This window comes from Apteryx rowi, unplaced genomic scaffold (genome assembly GCF_003343035.1).
Source record: "Apteryx rowi isolate R43461 unplaced genomic scaffold, aptRow1 scaffold_67, whole genome shotgun sequence".
Taxonomy (NCBI): Eukaryota; Metazoa; Chordata; class Aves; order Apterygiformes; family Apterygidae; genus Apteryx; species Apteryx rowi.
In genome coordinates, this window is record NW_020450949.1 from 3,307,192 (window position 1) to 3,328,328 (window position 21,137).

General features: G+C 44.9%; 1 protein-coding gene across 9 annotated transcripts in view; it reads left to right on the forward strand.

The window, feature by feature from the left end:
* The window catches only part of LOC112975485 (Golgi integral membrane protein 4-like), a 67,740-nt gene that overhangs the window by 8,279 nt on the left and 38,324 nt on the right, over positions 1 to 21,137 (forward strand). For 5 of the 9 annotated variants that reach the window (XR_003256637.1, XM_026085662.1, XM_026085663.1 and 2 more), the window contains exons 1-3: positions 10,448 to 11,047; positions 17,121 to 17,195; positions 19,838 to 19,887. Coding sequence is in view for 7 of the 9 variants with exons in the window: in XM_026085662.1 (XP_025941447.1) it covers positions 10,861 to 11,047; positions 17,121 to 17,195; positions 19,838 to 19,887 (312 nt within the window). In the remaining 2 variants the exon portion in view is untranslated. Of the gene's footprint in view, positions 1 to 5,273; positions 5,464 to 9,199; positions 9,293 to 10,447; positions 11,048 to 17,120; positions 17,196 to 18,701; positions 18,887 to 19,837; positions 19,888 to 21,137 lie in introns of those variants that run through there. The other 4 variants (XM_026085665.1, XM_026085664.1, XM_026085669.1 and 1 more) reach the window with 4 other exon arrangements.

Genomic DNA, 21,137 nt, shown 5'->3' on the forward strand with positions numbered 1-21,137 from the left:
CAAGTGCTTTACTGCCCTGTGTAACTCAAACAGCAAATGGAAGAAAATTTTAGCAACCATTTTGTTTTAATTTTTTTCTGAGCAGTCAGGGCTGTGATTAGCAGAGAGGTATATGGCACTGCACAGTGTGGTGTTGGTTGAGCCCTAAATAACTGATAACCTTGGAAATCATATCTGTGAGCAAGAATGGTCAGTCTATTTCTAAATGGAAATTTGCTGTGCCAAGGCACTTGTAATGGGTCTGGAAATGCCAGTGCCAACTAGGAACTAAGGCCAAGCGATTCTATTCAGTGTGCATCGCATGAGTCAAGTGTTACCTTTTGCATCAATTGGCTCTTATAGTCATGGTTAACTGGGTGGTGGAGCCTCTTATTAATCCTTGTACAGTTTTTTGTAGGAGGGCTTAACAGAATTTAGTATATTGGAGAGACAGGGCACACTAATCCTATAAACTACAGCAGGTCTCATGCTATTATCTGCACTTGTTCATTGTTTATAAACTGATGGAGTGTTAGTAGTTCTTGAACCTGAAATAACAGTGAGGCCTCCCTCCAGCAGGAATCAACCAGATTTGGTGCCCCAGGGAGGTCAGTGCAGAAAAGAAGGGAGGAGGAGAATGAAAATGGAGGGGAAGTGACTCTTTCAGAGCTGCTCAGTAGGTCAGCTACCCAGAATGGTCACATCATGACAAAGCCTGTCATCTCCACTCCCCGTGTCCAGCAAAGTATTCTTGGGAACTTCAGAGGGGAACTTCTGGGGACTAATTTCACACTCTCCTAACAGAGGTGCTATATACAAAGAAGAATAATTAAGAGTAGTTGTGCTGGGTAGGTGATTGATAGACTGGAAATACCTTCTGCCTGTATAAAGGCTCAGTATCAGCCCCTGTGGTGCAAAATTCCTCCACCAAACTACACTCCACTGGGGAGGATATAGGCTGTGTGGCCCCACTGCTTTCATGGAAACAGCTATAGTTAGTCTCAACAGTTCTCCAGATTCTGGTTAACAAACAAACACCTGTCTGCCAGCTGTGCTGCTGTGCTGCTGTCTGGAGAAGCACGGCCTGAGGCTGGTCCTACAGAAGTCATTTGCTAGTGCCTGAGAGCACTAGTGTCTTCACCTTGGAAACTTCCTATCCCTTTCTAGATGAGGGTAATCCAGAGGCTCTGGCAGCTGTTTATTCTGTAGTGCAATGATACAAGTTCTTGTGCTCTGGATGCTGAATGTTCACTCCCAGCAGTGGCCAGTTCACCTCTCTTTAGGACTGAAATTTTATCTGCAAGTGCTAATTATCTGTGCCATCAGTTCTGCTGTTTGAAATCTATCTATCTGAAGTCCTCTCTCCCTGCTGTGACTGCTCTAGACAACATCTAAGACAGGTTTGTCCAATGCTGAGCATCACTGCAAAATAAGAAAGCCTGGATCAATCTGTTTCATCCTGTCTTCTGACCTTTGCTGAGTGTCCCAGGAGCAAGAAGTGTTCCAGGTGGAAGACTGGTGGAGGTCTAGGATGGCTCTCTGCCTAAAGCCCAGGGCTGAGTGGAGGAGTCTGATAAAGAAACTCTGAATGAATTACCAAACAGCTGTTTCTTCCCCTGCCCTCTCTCCTATCCAGTATTCAGCAAAAGCATATCTGGAGACAGAAGAGGAAGCTGTATGAAAAAAAATTGGCAAATTGCTGTTGAATTGTTTCATCTATTTATAACTGTAGGGTTAGAGGATTTCAAAACCCGAAATGTCTTCTTAGCCTTCCTTCTTTAACATGGTTTATTTATTGTGTTGCATGAATATGGTATGTGGAATTCTGCAAAGGAAGTCTGTCCATGCTGCTGTAATAGCTAGCAATGGTGACAGCAGGCAGCTTTGCTTCTTTATTATCTTAAGATTCTCAGTGCTGTATTATGGCATGAATTTCTACCACATCAGAATGTTAATGATTAGGAAAGCCTGTGAATGCAGCATCTTGCTGCATTAATATAACCTTCAAAAGTGATCCCAAGTGTGACTGCAGTGAAATCAGTGGGATTACACTAGTGATGAATCTGGTCCTTGCCCTCTTTTCCCAGCCACTGAACAGACAAGGAAACTAAGCCTCCTTTTTTCAGGTGCTGCAGTTACTTAAGTAATTTATTCATTTACCTGATGTCAAGTTCTGTGTGGTTGTAAATGAATGTTGTCATTGCTCCTGCTTGCACAAAGTGGGGGAGGGGGAAGGTTAGGCCCTTATGCCTCATATGCACAAACTTTTTAAGAAATAGCTTTCTCACTGTAGTTGTTGCCAGATTCTTTCTTAAAACAAGCTCATAAAATGTAGTGACTGTTTAAAACAAATACACAGAAAATAACTCTCCCCCCTTCCAGTCCTTAACTGAGGCTGGAAGCCCTCTTGCAAGTCCAGGTTTGGAGATCTTTGCAAAAGCTGTCTTTGCTCACACAGCTGCTAAAACCCAGGGTATGAAATCCTACTGCTAGTGCAGACAATGGGAGATTCACCAGAGGGGACACTACCTCCTCACTATAAGACCATCTAAGTTTTCTAGGCTGTTGAGGAAGGAGACATCCCAACACTGAGCATCTGCCACTTCCCTCTTTACCCCATCAGAAGAGTCCATTCTCTCTTCCTGAGTGTCTTTACAGGGCAGCCAGTGTCTAAGGAAGGAGGTTCTGTGGATGGCTGTTCATGTACAGGCAACACTCTTTTCCACCATATGCCAGATATGAAACCTGGCTGGGATCAAATTGCAACAGGGGATGTGAGATATTGCAGTGCACTGTTGTGCTGAATTGGAGGTGGAGAGGACATGCCCATAGTAACTTAGAAGAAGCTAAATAAACAAGGAGTAAGGAAAGAGGGAGTAACTGAACAAGTTTCAGAGATAAAAAGTGCGAATATCAGCATAATCGTCCTGTGTAATATTCCTCTGGGTATTTGACAGTGCACTCTAGAATTAAGTCTAACAGGCAATTTACAGCCCATCAACCGTCCCTCATCATCTGGAGAAGAGGAGCTTGAGTTATTTTTCCCCAAAGGGCTTTCTCCATTGTCAAAATCATATAAACAGGGCCTGGAGTGTCACTTTCCATGAGACTTGTTATTCAGTGTTACATAAGAATTGGAGTTTATGTGACTGCAATTGCTCCTTGAGGTCGAATTTGTGCTGGCTAGAACATGCACTTGCTTGCAAGAGCTGAGTGTCTGCTTGCCAAATTGGCAGTTTTTGTGTACAGCCACATGATCTTTAGGGTAATASGCACTTCTGCAGATTTTATCTCCAAATATCTCCTTTGCTTTGTGAGCAGGGAGGCAAACCGGCAATAGTGTTTTAAGACTTCTGTGTTGGTCAGAAAAGTAGAGCTGGTAGTATGAGTAGGTAACAATTTTTCATGTTTAGAGGTCTTTCTAACTAGCTTAGTGTCAGCTTGATTGTTGGCCGCAGAGAGAACTTTTGGCAGCATAATATAGAACGGGAGCTAGTTTCCATTTCTATAGCTCCATGTCCTAGTTGTTTTCCCTATTGAATTTTTACTACTAAATGTATCCATTCAGTGCCTGCTGGGGATGTATACCTGGCAGGAGGCTGCTGAAGACAGCCACCTTAGAAGGAATCCCAGATAGTCATGTTTGGTGGATGAGATCCTCCTGCCACTGTTCTGCAAACAAATGTAGACCTCTGAGTCAAAGAGGCATAGCCCTGGCAGAAACATTCTGACTATGTTCCCATTATCTCTGTGCAGGAAAATTGGGACACTGAATGAAATTTTCAAAAACACATAAGTGATTCAGGAATGTCTATTCTGTTTAAAATCAACAGTAATTAAGCAGTTCAGAAAATCTCACCCTAAATCCCCCTCTTCTGTGCTGATGGCCACAGTTAAAGAGATAATGGCAAAGCAAAGAGATATGACAAATGGCATATCACACACCGCAAAGAAAATATCTGTACCAGCCACAACCTGACTCCTGATAGCAAGAGAAACTATTGGACAATCCAGAATGGCATGGCAAGAAAGTCCAGGGACCAATTTTTTTTTGTGTTTTTTAGAATAGTGACTTTCKGAGTTTCATTACAAAAAGGGAGAAATAAACCCCAGCATCAGAGAGGTACTGTAAAAAATTGCAAAATTCCCTGCTATTTTAGGCATACTAATGTCTAGGGTCCTGCACTAGGCAATGTTACAGCATGAGAGTATGAACACAGTGGGTTCTGAGGCGCAGCTCTACAGATGCTATTCATCAACAGCTAATACTGGACTTCATAAAATTCAGTGGTTGCACAGGAAGAAAAACTGCTGTGCTAGTGCCAGTATTCTCTATATATATGGGTACTATTTTTTTCCAGTTAGAACAGAGCCCACATGGAATAGAAACATACTTAAATCCTGGAGGCAAATTCCTTTCCTCATAGAGTGAGGAAGGCTCCTATCTGTGATTGAGGTCAGCAGGCTGTGATTGGTCCTGCCAAGCTCTTCTCCTGTTGCTTAACAAATTCAAGAGAGTGTCCCCCGCCCCTGCCCACTGTGACTCCCCCTCTTAGATGGGCAGGGCTTCACTGGCTGCACCACTCATTGGCTTTATTCCAGTTCAACCATCTTTTTTCACGAATGCTTCTTTGGAATGAAAAGTTAAGACTTTATCCATGTTAGCCATGTGAAAAGACTTCTCCTGGCAGCTCTGCCCATAACCTGATATGGAAAAAAAAGAATAGAGTGAAAGAAGAGCCAGTGCCACAAGGGACCTTGCTGTCTAACAGTCCCAGGGCTGAGCAGAATGCACAGGCTGTGTGCAGAGTCAGAATCGCCAGATCCTTCAATTAGTTAGTGAAGACTCACGAGCCCCAGGGGAGTGGTGCATTACAGCATCAGCTGAGTCTCAAAGATATGAAGCTGTGAAGGTTTGGGCCAGCAACAGCAGTCCTGGGATGGTTTAGCAGTACAAGGTGACTGTACCTCATGGGGGCAAAGGCGGGGTGGATGCTGGAACCTGGCTTAAAGTAGCAGCAAGTTTAGCATCACCTGAGGAAACACACAAAAAATCCTTTGCTCATTTGCTGTTGTTTTCTGGTAAACTTTATTTTTATTACCTTTGGGAGCTGGAATGTTCCCTGGCTCTGATAAAAATGCCATCTGTACCTTGGTAAGGCAGTAAAGACTCTTTATACATATTTTAGCAGGCACTAACTCCCTTTGAAATGGTTTCTTGTATGTTGCAGGTACTGCAGAGAAACAGGCAAGGGAGTCACAAGGCTCTAATTGTACTGTGATTTGTTTTCTAGGGAGAATAAACTCTTTGCCCCATTTTGTTTTGCTGCTTTGTCACTTTGAAACCAATCCTCATTGCTTTTGATCAAAAAGGAACCTGAATGCCAGACTGGTTCAGAACAGCTTCTTCTCACTCAAGGCAAGGTGCTTTCTTTACAGGAGGTATACCAGTCCAAACTGTGAAAGATGAGAAGGAATTAAAAGGTAAATCTGCTTTCTTGTTCCACCAGAATTAAGATGCAAGTAAATCACATTGTGGAGCATTTTCCTTGTTATGAGTGCTTGGAATATAAATTGTTTTTCAAAGAGTAATGATTTTCTCCTATAATCCTTTGACTCTAGGAGCTGGGGTTTCAAGGAAAGTACCAGTTAACATGCCAAAATATCCAAACACCTACCATTTTATGCTGGAATTTGGAGGGGTGCTTCTCAATAGGAATAGCTAAATTTGGGTTGTCTTGGAGTGGTCTTACAAGAATGTGTCTGAGGGCTTCTGCCATTATCAAATTTGGTTAGTCTTGCATGTGTGTTGCAGTTTTTAGATCTCAGATGCATGGAGGACAGGTCCCTTCCAGTTTGGATCCTGCAGTAAAGTCAAAATCATCAGGGTGGATTTCAGTAAAGTGGGTTCCAAATGATCTCAGCTCCCTGGATGCATTTTGGAACAACTCTGGCAGTGCTGGTGCAAGATGCTTCCCTACTCTTTCTGCTGGAGAGCTATGCTCTGCTTGAAGGGCTAGGAACACTGCTGCACACTAAACTGGGGTTGGAGTATGGTTCTTTAAGGCCTCAAAGAAGAAGTTTATCTGTACCTTGACTGCCCTGTATTTAAGATATGGGCTGTGAACTTGAAGTTACCAACAGTCTTTATAGATTGGGAGTGGCTTTCTACTGTTGTTGACCTGTTAGCTGTGTTGATATATCTAGCAGTTAGTGGATGTAAGCATGGATCTCCTGGAGCTCCAGCTCAGTAGTCTCAAGGACTATTCTATGGAATAGTTTTCTGGATGATGAGTTTGACTCTAAAACCTGGTACTTCAAAGAACCAGAGTTTATGCTCATTATGTTCCCCTCATTCATATTCTCTTACACTATGGCCATGGACATATTTCTGCTCAGCTCTTTTCCATAAAGTGTGACAGGGCTGTGAGAACATCAGGATTTCTAGAGATCACATATCCTTAACTTTTAGGCATGGCACAGCTATGAGGTGACTCAAAGTGCACACGTAGGCTTGGGGAAGATAACGAAGATAGCTGAGCTCCACTGAGATCAGCCAGCATGCCCTTCTAATACAAAAAATAATTTAAACAATGCATTCTGAAAAATGGTCCCATCAGTTCCCTGAGGCACCTTCTAAWGGAGCGTAATTAGAAGCTGTCACTTCTTGTTACAGGAAGGAAGGAATGTTCAGCTTCCCTGCCCCTTAACCTTGGAGAGACTGAGTCAAGAGCTGCCCTTGGGAATTGTTTAATTCAGCACATTTCTACACCTGTAAGAAAGAAATTGGGAATTTCTGTATGTGGCAGGAAGGGTATAAAATAGAGACATTCTAACACTGTAAATACATGCATGTACATGTATGCATGCACACTTGAGAAAACTTTATTTTTTAAACATTTGTGCCTGTCACTCCTCATACAAAAGGCTCCTGCCTCTGCTCAGCCTATGCCCTCCCATATTTATGCACCAGATCCCTGAAGTGGGTCATCCTGGATGTCACTTCAAAGACTGGTAAGGGCTGTAAGGGTAGAAAATGTCCTGCTTAGTCAATTTCAATGGGTTGGGGATGTTGCCATTGATCAGATGCTTTTTAAAAAAACTCTCGTGAAACTGCAACCCCTGAACAATAAAGCTTTCCCTCCTTCATCTTACTTGCACAGACATACACCTCTTACATGCGTCTTTTTTAGACACTTGGTATTCTTGACAACATTTACATAACCTGGCTGAAAACACTCCCACAGCTGACTAAATGCCTGCTACGAAATCCAAAGCTCCAATTAAAATGATGGAGCTTTCCAGGATTGCCTTATTTGTGCAGATGGTTAATAATCAGGGCTTGCTCTATAGGGGGAAAAAGTGTCATTTTCTTTACAAGTACACACAGTCTGGGCTTTCCCATGGGAATTGCTTGTTTTGTCCAGATTATTATTTTAAAGCTATCATCAGATGTGACCACCCATTGGATTAGGGGAAGCAAAAAGAGATGCTCTGATCAAATAATCCCTGAGGCACAAAGGGTTTTGAGTAAGATTTGAAAAGGGCTGTCACCTGTGGGCAATTTTTTTAGCTCAGGGTGCTTCTCTTCTTCTCTGTACCTTCATGAAAATACTCATGCCTAGTGGCTGTGGACCTTTAGGGATGTGGGATGTTGTAGTAATTTGCTCAAGGAAGCACCTTCCGAGCTGACTGGCATGGCCACCTTTCAGAAAAATGCATGGTTGAAAGAAAAAAAAATGCAAAAATGAATAGTGTGTAAATATCAAAACTAGGCCTCGAAGATGTCCCCTTTTCCTTTGGTGCATAGAAATCTTTGGCAAGGACAGCTTCTGATCCGTCCTAGTCAGAGAAGCATAAAGATCTAGTCAGACCAAAATATTAAAAAATAAACTAGGTACAGTAAAGTAAACTCTCTGAAGAAGGTGGTCTGTGCCATGGGTATTAGAACAGAGGCTTTGAATGCAGGGGAACATTCCCTAGAAGAGGGAAATCCATTCTCATTGATGTTATTTTCCCATTTTGTGAACAAGTTTGCTCTGATTTTGCCTGTTTATTATGAGAGTGCTCTACTAAGACATCCTGATCTCTTTGGGGCCCTGCAGCTGTTTAGCTTTTCCCCAAAACAAGAAAGCATCCTAAAACAGCAGCTAAAGCTATGGGCTTTTGTACTTCTTTGATGGGGAGAACAAGCCTGAAGTGGAGGATTTTATCRTTGACTACAGGGGAAGTGGGATCAGTTTACTAGGATTTCACTGGCAGAACACATAACATAAATACTTGCAGAGCACAAGCAAACCTCTGTGCTGTCTGCTGGGGCTGTACAATTCATCTGGCCCTAAATCTGGTGCAGAAATATGGAGCTTAATCTATAACTGAGTTTCTCACAGCAGTAGAAGAGTAAAAGTGCTAGATCCAAAAACTTCAACAGTCAAATCTCACTCAGACAGACATTCCATAATTCAGGATTTTAAACAATTCCAGAGTCCTTTCTGTCAAAACCTCAGAAATCCCCAGTGTTTCTCAGGCAGGAACCATCACGTTAGGAAGTAATTGATGAGAGTAGCAAGAAGGAGAAAAAAAAAAAAAAGAAAGAAATGTGCTGAATAGAAGCAAAACTGAGACTCAAATCCCTCTCCACACAGTCTGCCTTCTCAGTCCTCAAGATACAGACAAAAGACATTCCAGCTCCTGACAAACAGCTCAAAGGGATACTGGGATACTCAAACCAGGGCATTTATGTGAAGAAATAGTTGAAGAGTAAGGCTGTCTGATGTATGCAGTCTTTGTAGTGCAGGTGGAGGGTCCCTTGAATTGAGGATATGTGAATTAGCACAAGGTCATCCTTAGTCCTATATGCAAATGATCCATAACCCAGACTGCATGAAGCATCCCAATCAGCCAGATCACCCAATTTCTAGTAGACTGAGTCACACTCTTGTTGTAGCATACACTTCAAAAGACATACCAAATCTACTTAAAGTGCTTGAAAAAATGAACAGCAAAAACTTAGTTACTCCAGATAAATCATAACCTTACAGGATACTGTGCCTCAATTTTCCCATTTGCAAGTTATGGGGATGAAGGAATGCCATTCACCTGTTTCCCACCTGTATTGTAAAGCTCAGTTAATTAAGAATTATAAAATTGTATGTGATTTTTGGAGGGGAATTGCTGCTGAAACATTAATTGTTATGATTGTTGCTTATTCCCCTGATAGCTGAAAAATGGAACTTGGCAGAATTCCAGAGGAAGTATCTTTGCAAGCACAGATAACAGATGAGCCAACCTGACAGTCTCTCTGTTGGTGCAGGTGAGATGCATTATAAACCTGGGGGTGTTAAATAGTACATGTAAGCTCAGAATATGGGCAAGGCTCCAGAAAGCCTTCTCCTAACAACCTGGTTGTGCATCACCTGTCTGGATGTCACAGGCTGGGCTCTGCCAAAGACAACAGAACACATTAAGGGTGGCTTCTAGGAAAGGCCACAGCTGCCCAGGATGCCTTTAAAAGGCCTAGATCATCTAATGCCCCTCTGTTTCTGAAGTCCTTGTGCCTTTACTAACTCACATTTTCCTGAGGAGAAACTTCTGTTTTCAAAGCCTTTGAGCTTTTAAAGAAATCATTTTAAGATGTCCTCCTTGTTAATTAGCGCAAGTGTCCTTCACCTGTCTCCTTTTAGCAACAGGTACCAGCATCAGCAACAGAAGCTTTGGGTTTGTCTGATTGTTTAGAAAGGGGAGGGGAAAACAAACAAGTGGAAGGAATCAGTGGCCCAAGTCTGCTTATGGAGAGGATGATGCTAACTCTCCTTAGCCACAGAGAGGTCTTCTGGGGGTCAGCAGGCTGTGATGGAAGTCGGGTAGGTGGTCCAGCAGTGTGAGAGAGAAAACCCTCCTTGGGCCTATGCAGCTGCAGAGCTGGGTACTCAAAGGCACTTGCTCCCTGTGTGGGTTTGCTGGGCTGTGGTGCAGATGCTTCCTCAACACGAAGGCAGCGGGTGTCTGCGGGGCTGTGGTTTATCCGTGCTAGCCTCGCTAGCAGTCTGCCTGCAGGGGAGCTACCCCGGCAGCTGGGCATGCCACTCACTTCTGCCAGGCCGCCCGGTGCTGCCGGGCCCTAAGGGCAGCAGCGGGGGGCGGCGGGCTCTGTGGTCCCGGCATCCGTGCTCTTTCCCAGCCCGCCTCCCTCCGCCGCCCCTCCCGCCGCGGAGGGCGGGCTCGCCGCCGCGGCAGCCCGGATGCCACGGCCGATTTCCCGGCCCGTCTCCCTCTCCCGAGTGTCGCCGCTTCCTCTTGGAAACTGTTGCAAGTTGTGGGAGGGGAGGGAAGCGAAGGGGAGGGAGCAGAACGGCTCCCTATCCCGCCGGGTTATTTTTTTCCGGTCAGTGCTCGGAGAGGGAGGTGGTGAAGAGCCAAAAGCGACGGATTTCCCCTCCCCCCCCCCCTCTCTGCAGCACATGGGAAGCAAAAGTTTTTCTCCTCTTCCTGCTCTTTCCCCTCCGCCGGTTCCACTCGCCCTGCGTCCAGACAGCCCCGTGCGAGACGCCTCCCGAGGCTATCCCCCCGGAGCAGTTTGCAGCTGAAGGATGCGGCTCCCGACGCCTCGGCTGCTCCTCTCGGACACTGGTGTTTTGCTGCGTTTCTCTCCGCTGGGCAATGAGGAATAAAAGGCTGTTAGAGATTCTTCTACTTCTCTGAGAGCTGGAAAGGAGGGAAAGAAACGTTTTCCAACGGCAAGACTTTGCTGGAGTTTTGCAGAGGGTAACTGAGGGGACCTGGGAATTTGTGGCGGAGAAAGGCTGTTTGGAAAAATAATCAGATGCTTTAACACCGCGAGGGTGCTAGTGCAAGTCTACATCGGTTTGTTTCAGTCCCATCATGGGGACGGGCATATGTTCGAGGAGGCAGAAGGGGCTTCTGCAAACTGGGTTTTGCCTGGTGGCTCTGGCATGTTTGGGCTCGGGAGTTTTCATGTACAATCACTTGCAGCAAAAGGTGAGGAACGCTGAAGCCCTTGCCCAGAAATACAAACAGCAGCAGGAAGCGCTGTCTGCCCAGCTCCAAGGTGAGTGTGTGTGTGTGTGCGCACGCGCATACACCTTCTGAACTTCCTTCTCTTCCAGCACTGCCTACCGGTATTTTCCCTGCACAGCCTTGTGACCAGTTGGGTGCCTTTGTGCAGCGAGGTTTAGCTTTTGGCTTTAAAGAGCTCTAAGAAGACATTGTTTCCTGTTTCTTTCTCCCCTTTGCTGTTTAGAATTAGAGTAGCCTTGAACCTGAATTGCTGCACACAGCAGCAAGGGGAAAGAATGTGCTGGATTGGTGAGTTCAGCTGTGTCTGGTCTACCCTATGCCTCCTCCATATAGTTCCTTTGGTCATAAAGACCAGTCCTGTGTCACTCTAAATGTAAAGTAATGAAAATGCAAACAGAGCTTATACATGGGCTGGTTGGTCAGACTCAGAGACTAGAGAGCTCTGCTCTCTGGCCTGTGGGAACCTCTGTCCAGAAAGTGAATAGAGAGGCAAAGGCTTCTTAGTAATGTTTGTCATCACCCTGTCTACTGCCCATTGCCTTTGCAAGAGAAGAAACCCACCTCCTTTTTGAGAAATTGATCTGTGGTTCTAGAAAAGTCTTGCCAGCCTGTTTGGGGCTGATATATGCTACAGCTTGCTAAATGGGAGGTAGTGGAAAGGAGGAGGAATTGGCTTTTCTGGGCCTGCTTCAGAGACCTATGCTCTTGCATGTCAGTGAGCAGTCATGCAGGAGCACTTGGTTCCTTAGGCAAGAACTGCCAAAAGGCTGGAAAGCAAACATAATATATTCTTCCTTTTTATTTCTCCTTTGCTGTCTTTAGATAAATGTCTCACTGTGGCAGAATGACATTTTAACCCCTGGAGAGATCCCAGCAGGGAAGGCTGAGGGCACGTGTTATTCCACTGCTAAACTGTCTTCTTTTTCTAGCCTATACATTCTAGATGTCCTGTGTCTGCCAAAGCTACAGTGCTAGCACCTCTCACTAGCTTTGGAGTCTCTAGCAGGATTTGCTGAGCTCCCTGTAGAGAGGTTTGGTAGGAAACCACTTTCTGGTAGCCAGCAGTTGCACGCACAACACTGGAGGGTGGGTTGATCCTGGAGCACCCACAGAATGAAGTTTATGCAGACAAACCTTGTTCACATGCAGCTCTGGTGCCTCAAGATCAGGAGACTCATCTAACACTTTCTTCTAACAGACATGTCTAGATTATGCTTTTTAAATCCAGATCGAGAATGGGGTATATATTATGACCTCTGTTAATACATACAGTGACATCCTTTCTATAGCCTGTATTGCTGGAGAAGTCTGCAGATCCCAGTTACTCAAGAAATGTCTTCTGCATTAAATATTCTCGGGTGATTTTGTTTGCAGTGTTGTAATGGTAATTTAACATGACACGTCTTGCATTCGGGGCTTTGTATTTCTTTCTGTAAATTGGGAAGAGAAGGGTTTTTAAAGCATGCTTCCTTAAGAGACAGTCTTGTAAATTGATCTAGTCTGTGAATAGGTTCACTACTGTGTTCATACATATTGTTTCCATTTCTTCTTACTCCATCATTTGAGGCATTCAAACAGCTACAGCTCTTAACATGTTGCACAGTCCCAGCCATGGCAACCTCCATCCTTTGTTTCCAAGATATGAAGATTAGCAGTGCAGAATTTAGCTCACGTTTGTCTCTGTTGTGTCAGCATCTCTTGCTTGCATTGGAGAGAGGGATGGTTCTTCACAGAATAAGGTGATAGTGGCAACCTGGGAGAACCCTGGTTCTGGAAACAGCAGGCTCAAGCAAACAGCTGAGTCAGGCTCATAATATTTTTCCACCCAAGTGTGTTTGAATGGCAGAGCTGTAGCCTGTTGCTGGGGTTGCTAACTCACAGTCAGCCTTCCCATTCCTGAATATGGTTGTTGCCATGGATACCCTTTTTATTTTGAGAACGCATTTGTCCAGCTCTTTTAACGAAGGTGAAACTTTTTGGATTTGGCTGGTGGAAGAGGCCTAGTGATTGGCAGATAGGAGCAGTGATATCTTACACATGTTGCTGTGACCTTTGTGCTGCCTTCTTGCAGTACTGCTACCTGTGCTGATTTGGTGCTGAAAGCAGAAGAGTATGGGAGTCAGAGCTCCCAGGTGTTCTGTTCTTGGCCCTGTGCTGTCTCACTGCATGACTTTAATTGTGATAGTCTTCTCCATCTGACTTCACTCTTTCCAACCCTACAAAAGGAGGACTGTGTTATTATGAGGTGGAATTCAGTACTGTTTACCCTGTGCTTCAGATGTGTCCTTTCACCTATCAGGTATTTCCTCCTATTCTCATACTTGAGCACAAAATCTTGTTAATGCTTCTGGCTGCCTCTGGCTGCCTCTGTAAATAGGGCTTGAAAGTGCAAGGACTGGGCCAAGAGTGAGTGAAAGGAGAAGGAAAGCAAGTGGAGGAAGCAAAGCTGTACTCACTGCAGAGCTGTCTTGAAGTCAGCAGGGCTTTTGCCATGTGCTGTCCTCTACCAGCTGCAGACAGGGAAGTGGATCTCATCTGCTCTCTTTTAAAATAAGAGCAAAGGAGCTGCTGAATTTGCTGGGAGGTAAAATGCATTGTGTGAAGAGAAGATGGGGAGGTATTGTCACTTGTGTGTGTCTCTGTCCAAGCTCTTGTAGCCTGCCCAGTGGCTAGTACCCTTTGTATCAGCTAGCTTTTGCTACTGCATGCAGAGGTCACTGTTTACTGTGACTCAGCTGACCCCCTTTTCGTATAGTGGTTGAGGTGTAATTGCAGAGGAATCTGCTTGGCTCTTCTGTCCTTGTGTGTATCTCGTTTCTGCGAGGTGGGGTTTTCAGGTATATTTGAGAAGGCCTTCTTGACAAATGCCGGGCTCTGCCTTAAGAGCTGTGGTCCAGGGGACTCCAATGGTATGGCAGAAGGTTCAGAGGGGATTAGAGAAAGTCTGGTGGTCTGTGCTCTGGTGTGCACTCCAGATTAGTTTGTTCTATATCAGCCCCCACCCAAAACTCATGCCATGCTGATTTGTGTAGCAAGTGGCTTTAAAAGCAGTGTCCCTTTGCCACCTCCTACTTTTTACAGGTGTGTCTGTGCATGTGTGTGCTGTTCCCTGAACGCTCTGGGGGAGTGAAACTGGAGAGATTTTATTTATGCCAGTTCACTAATAAATGGTACTCTTGGAACAGAAAGGAAGGGAGGGTGCATTTGCAGCACTATCCATCTCTCTTTGATCTCTCCAACGCAGCCTGACAATGGTATATTAAACTGGTGTCTGGAATGGAGGAATTCTCTCACAATGGGCTGCCATTGCACAGTGGCTGAGTATGAGAATACAGCTCTCCTAGCCTCACCATTAGGTGTCTCTTACGTGCTGTTTCCTTTGCCATCCTTCTTGATTAGAGAAGGGTGTATGGTAAGTCTGGCTTCTGTTCTGCTTCCCTTGTCCCTTGCTCTGGATTTCTCTTGAGCATGGCTGCTGCCTCCCTTTTTGGGAGAGTTGAGACTGTGATGCCATGAGTAGTTAGTTGTCATGTGACTGGATGGAGACTGGCAGGAGTATTTCCTTCATGTCTGTAACAAGAAGAGCAACAGAGAGAAAAGCTTTTCTAGGTTATTAGCTGGGAGAGGAGAAGTAGCACAGTGGACTCTGGAAGTCTGCGCTGCTCTGTGTGTGCTGAAAACTGCTTGTAGAAACACCAACATGGGGAATTCCTCCTAGGCCAGAGCTGCTCGGGCAAATACACACTGGAAGCTCAGTGTGCATGAAAGGGCATCTTAAAATCTGTTAATTGGTGGTCATCCCTATTAGTCCCTGCTGCCATGACTTCACTGCTGGCCTGAGGTTCACATCACATCAAAGATTTGTCCTCAAGTGCTCTTCTAGGTAAGATTGCAAGAAAGTGAGATGCTCTTAACAAAAGCCAGTGTGCCCAGAGCTGATGAGGCTTTTGGAAAGTGGCTGATGTTTTTAAGATGACAGTTTCCTTGAACAAGGCTTCCTAGCATGTATTGAAAAAGCGCCCACAATCTCTTGTGTGCTGCCCTGGACATATAGTGAGCTGGGCAGGGGTAGCTCTCAGGGTGACATCTTTTTGAGTAGTCTGTTGAAAAGTGTTTCTAAAAATAAAGCTGTGACTGAAGTGGGCACTTGGACAGCTGCAGTGATAGGCTTGCTGCTCATCAATGTGCTCAGGAGGGGAAAAATTTTTCCAGATTAGAAACACAAATATTTCTGATGTGATGACTTGGAGAATACATTTGTGGTGTTGTCTTCCTTGCTTTTGCCTCATTATTTCTCAGTTGGGATGTGTGACCTCATTTCACATGAAAAAATTAAGTGGCCCAGCCCAGGTGAAGGATTCTCACCATTGATGTGTCTATCATTTTTAACTAGGGATGGAGAAGGAAGGAGATAATGGGGATGGAGACACTGGGAATTTCTGGCCTAGAATGTTGGTCTTACCTACTCCCTTAGAGAGTGAGGGAGGGGGTTAGATGGTTCAGGGGAGAGACCTTGGGCCTGAATAGATGTCTGAGGAATGGCCCCTCATCCTGGGACTGGACTGAGCTTGTCACATGATGAGCCCAGGCTGGCAGAGCCAAAAGAATAGTCCTTGTATTATTCAGAGGTGTCAAACTTGCAGATGCTAAGGCCAGGAGGGACTACTCTGATCAGAGTTTGAGGTGGGGACTACACAAGAATCAACCTTGTAATTCCAGGATGAGCTGCAGTGTCTTTTGGAAGATGTCCTGTCCTGATTTTTAGGATGCCAGTTTCCTATGAGCTCTTCTCCATGTGTGTATGAAAGTGACATCTACATTGTCCTAGGCTTGGTGCTACTGATGGTCAATGCTCTAAAATATTAGATGTACATGTGGATGTTTCATGTCTAGTATTTCCCCAGGCTGGACCATCTTCTCTCAGGTAGCAAAATACCTGTTAGTGCAGGACATGTGCTGCCTTCGCTGTTACTATATGATCTGAGCGGAGCTGGCAGCCTCTGTGGACTCACCTGTAGTGAGAGGGTGAAGCACGTGGGGCTTTTGGCTTGGCAAGGTCTTGGCAAGCAGTTGGATTAGCAGTTGTTTTATGTGTGGAAAAAATCATCCCACTTTGTTCATTTTCCTGGAGACTGTGCATCATGGCCTGACTCGTCCCAAAGATCTTGACTCTGGAGGCAAGTTTCTCTGAACTGTAGCCCAGTGTCATTCTGGCATGGTGGCAATCTCTGTCTGGGTAGAGGGGGTGCAGAGGAGCCTGTTGCAGCTGAGTGCTGTGACTTGGGAAAAGCTCTTGGTTAGCATTCAGAGTGGATTAAAATTATCATCAGTCAGGAGGCTTCTCTGGCATTTTCATTTGTCGTGTGGCTGCTGTGCAAAACACTGTTGCGTGAAATAGAGGGAGATACTTGGCCCATTCATCCTTAGTGGCTTTTATCTATCTAAGGGCCAGTTAATGAGGGGGAGGGGAAGGGGAAAAAAACCCTCTCCCCTGCATGCTGCTGATGCCCTTACAGAGCTGATAACCTCAAAGGCTCTGGCCATCTTTAGCCTGGCAGTGGACTTGGCTTGCAAATATACGGTTCAGCCACTGGCTGCTAAACCCAGTTCTTGGGCTTCACAGTTTAAACTCCAAAGCATGATGGAGAGAAACTTGATCGCAAATCCTCACAGGATGAGGGGCTGGTGTGCTTTATCAGGAATTGCCATTATCTCCTGTCCAACAGTCCCCCTGCTCCAGTCCTTATCTGTTCCCAGTTGACAAAGAAATGCAAATAGCTGGTAACTGGACCTGGTCCTTTCATTGTTTAGGGCATCAGGCATCTGAATGTATTTCAGAATTGTTGATTTCCTTGGCCTGGATTTTGAGAACTACCGTGTGCTTAAAGCCTAGAAAGCTGTAGTGGTGCAGACCATTCAAAAGAGGAAAGGCTTATTTCTTGAGTCTGCTCTCTCAGGCACCTGCTGGCCCATCCCATAGCAGGATTTGAGGTGCACATATGTCCCTGTATGTATGATCTGAGAGAAGCCTGTTTTGGGAAAAGGCATGTGTGGGAAGAAATCTCAGGGTTTATTTCATGTTTTGCCTCTTTCTGCTTCCCTAGTTGTGTATGAGCACAGATCCAGGCTAGAGCGATCCCTGCAGAAGGAGAGAGGGGAACACAAGAAGACAAAGGAAGGTGAGTCTCTTGCATGGGTAGCATAGCAGTGGCTAGCAAGCCCTCCAGCTATCCAGTGGGAAGATCTATGTGTGGCACCTAGAGCACTGTCTGTCTTCAGAGCACTGTGTGGACCTTACTGAATCCTATCCAGGTGAGACTCATCCCTGCTTTGTAAGTAGAGAACAGTTAACTGACTTGTCTGTTTCCCATGGGCAGAAGGTGCTGGGAGGTCATGGACTGGGAGGGTTATTGTATTCTCTCTTAATGCCACATGAGTCCTCAGCTTAATCTGTGAATAATAGCACCCATGATGTGGCATTTGAGCACTTTAGAACTGATTAGCTATATCTGGCGCTAGACCGGGTTTTCTTCTTGGAAATATACGAACTTTGTCACATTGTGAAATAACTTGCTCAGTTTCACAAAAATAAATACTCTGTCATCAATATTTATAAAGTGATCTTAAGATGTTGAGTTCTACAAGTGCTTATTAATAATGTTAGGATCATTGCACTACATTATACATGGACACTATAGACTGCAAGATCCTTTAAAGTTGAATTCCAAGGGTAGATATATAGGCAGGATATTTTAAGACCATGGAAGCCAACAGAATAAGTCACATATCTTTCAGTGAAGTAGTGTGCTTAGACATCAGGCCCCTTTGTACCTGACTGTTGCTGGTAACTTAATGGTTTAGTTTTTATCTTCAAAGTTGATAATGTGGAGTAACATTGCTGTTCCTTACTCTTGCATGCACTTCATTTCTGGAAATGCTGACATACAGCATTCAGGTTTGGCTCTAGCATGTAGCTAAATAGTTGAGGGAGAAGCTGAATTTCAGTCTCTTTCAGGTGTTTGGTGGGAGTTGACTGAGAAAATGAAATGACTAATACATGGTTTCTTGTCATGGTGCATGAAGTCTGATGGCCACAGTGCTGTGCCCATCTTGGATTTCAAAATAACGTGGGGCTTTGCTCCATGGCCTGACTCAAGAGACTTCTTATTCCAAGCCAGTGGAGGATTTGATGCTCAGGGATAAAAGACAAGCAGCACTAGCTTCAGTGGCACACTTCTGTCTTCTGACTATTTGCTTTGTCCTTGTGCAGCCAGCTTTCTGAGAAGCAAAACAAGTGTCAAATCATGTAGTGCCTTTGTCATTGTGCTCTGGCAAGCTGATGTGATTATTCCTCTGACCTGTCTAGAAAACCAGAATTTGAAGGGCCCATTGGATTTAAATCTTTGGGCCTTCCAGTGCCATCTCTTATTAGAGAGTATCATCTGCTATTTGTTCTTTATAACATTTGGATCCTAAAAGCTTCTGTCAATGTTCAGTTCTGTATTAGATGCTGTACAAATGCAGCACAAAAGGGAAGCCCTTGTCTCCAAAAGACTTTTTCCAGTGTCCCATCTTGCAGATGGAAGCTGAGTAATTCTGGAATCTCTGCATGTGGAGTGTTTGATCTGAACAGCCTGGATTAGACTGACCTGCAGAGCAGCTCATGCAGGATCCCACAGTGAACTTGGTGACCAGAGCAGAACTGGAATTTCATCCTGGTGTTCTGGCCCTGTGGCACCCTGTCTCCAGCAGTAACAATGTGGGCAGGCTTACTGGTAGTTCAGCATGCTGTCCAGCCAGCAGTCTGTGGACTGGGGTCTCTGCACTACTTCTGTGGGAGAGCAAAAGACGACTAAGAAAAGTGGAGCTTGTACGTGGGCTTAAATTCAGTAGGCAATATTAACATAATCTCTGTGGAATTTCTTGGGGGACTGGAAGAGGGCTGAGTTGGAAAACCATAGCCCTAGTCACTGTCACAGTGGGGAAGTGCAAGCCAAGGTGTTTTGCTGCACTCTGGGGACTTGCTCCTGTGACTGTTGCTTACTAGGAACTGAATATTTCTGCAGCCTTGGTGACTAAGCTGTGGTATTTCACCAGCTGCTTTCTTCAACTGCATCTCCTCACATTAAATTATTTTCTGGGCCCACACCTTGCTTAATTTCCTGTTCAGCTGTGCCTCTGCTAGCAAATATTGCCCCTTTAAAAAGGATCTAGGTATCACTGGAGCAGGAATTTGTGAGCACCAGAGGTTTCCATGACATGCTTTGTGGAAGGGCCTTTCACAAATACCCATTCAGGCCAGACCCATTCAACATTAAATGTTTATATTCCCTATCTTGGTTCCAGTTTGGATAGCAGATAGTGATAATGTGATCAGATCTGTTCTGTAACAAGCCAGAGGGGAATTTCCAGACCTTCCCATTTTAAGAGGAAAGCACAGATGAGATCAGATAATATAGCTTCTGTGAGACCAGGAGACTGTGATTCCTCTTTTCCAGAATCATCCCTCATTCCAGAGCTTCAGTGCTATCAAAATGCAGCCATATCTGGGCTGAAGTGGGAAGTCACCAATGCACTTGCCTATAGAATGGGAAAAGAAGGACACTTGGGCCAGGCTAAGTGGGTGGACAGATCTCATGGAAAGTACTACTCTATTTTTTGATGGGACTGAGTAGGAGTCTCCTGGAAGCATCTGCATGCCAGCTTGCTGAGCTGCAGCCTTTTACTTAGCAAGGGGCTGTTTCTTTCTTTTCCTTCTGAAAATATAAAACAGATCCTTGTAAATTTCAGCTCATTAAATTGTCTCCTCTTCCATTTCTAGATTTTTTAGTGTATAAATTAGAAGCTCAGGAAGCTCTCAACAAGGAGAAGGTGGGTATAGTCTATCCTTCAGAGTGTGTGTGTGTTTGTGTGCATACAAGAATGGGGAAGGTCTTTTCAGTACTATTACAGTGATAAGGCCAGTGCTGCTGTCTGGCAGGTATGAAAGACAATGAGGGTGTCTGATGCAAGATGAACTTTAGTTGGCTCCACCTTGCAGGGCTGTTGGTTTGTGAGGATCTACTTCACCTTAGGGAAGACTGAATCATGCCAGAACTATCCTGCCTATTTTTCCATATGCAATAGCGGAGTAGATGACTTGATTGCCAGCTCCTGGGGTATTGGGGAGTCCTGTGCTGCTGTCAGCGAGAAGAAAATTTGTTTCATGCTGAAAGAGTCCTGGAGAAGCCAAACAAAACACACCACAGGGAACATAGGTTTTCCCCAACAACACAACGTCCTTTCTTATCTATCTATTGTTATCTGTCTCCAGGGATCAGCAAATGATTTTTTTTTTTTCTGGCCTGTGAATGGCAAAATTGAAATGGGGTGCACACGGGAGATGCAGTATGAATCCTCTACTCAGTGCTGTCCTGTTCCTGGGCTGGGTGACATGTCCTTACTGGGATGCATGTTAGCTGGCCAGCTGATGGCTATGCAAAGTTCTGTGCATCAGGTGAAATGATGGTCTTTCCCAGGCCTTGTGTCTTGAGAAAATGACTTGTTTGGCTTTACTCTGCTAGATTCAAGCAAGGTGGAGACTGATGGTATAACTGATCTGTTCAGGAGAGGGAATTTCCTGCTGTAGAGAAAGGGGCAGGAGTGGAGAAACCTTGTGTGGGACTCCCTCATCATCACCTTCAGTGTTCCCCAATTGGCCCTGAAATGGAGTCAAATGACCAGCATGTGATACTTTGAGCAGCAGCAGTGAAAACATCAGTGCTTCTGAATTCAGACAGAGTAGAATTGCCAGAGGTCTTGGGAACCTTGGTCTTCTAAGTGTTTGCATCTAATTCGTCAGGTTGCTTTTTGTCTTCATTTATGCAGCTGAAATACTGTATGATCTGACCCTGTCCCAAGGACCAAGCTCCATCACTGCTCTTTGGGGGGTGTAAAAAGCCTGTGAAACAAATGTCCTGCCTCATTATATGGCCTTACTGAAGGTTGTCCTGTGCCATTTACCCAGCAGCACAGAGGGTAGCAGAATGTTTTTGATTAAACCAAGTATTGATGCTGTTGGAGATGTTAGTGAGGATTGGGAGGGGATGGGGGATGACACAGGTCTGAACAGGAATATTATC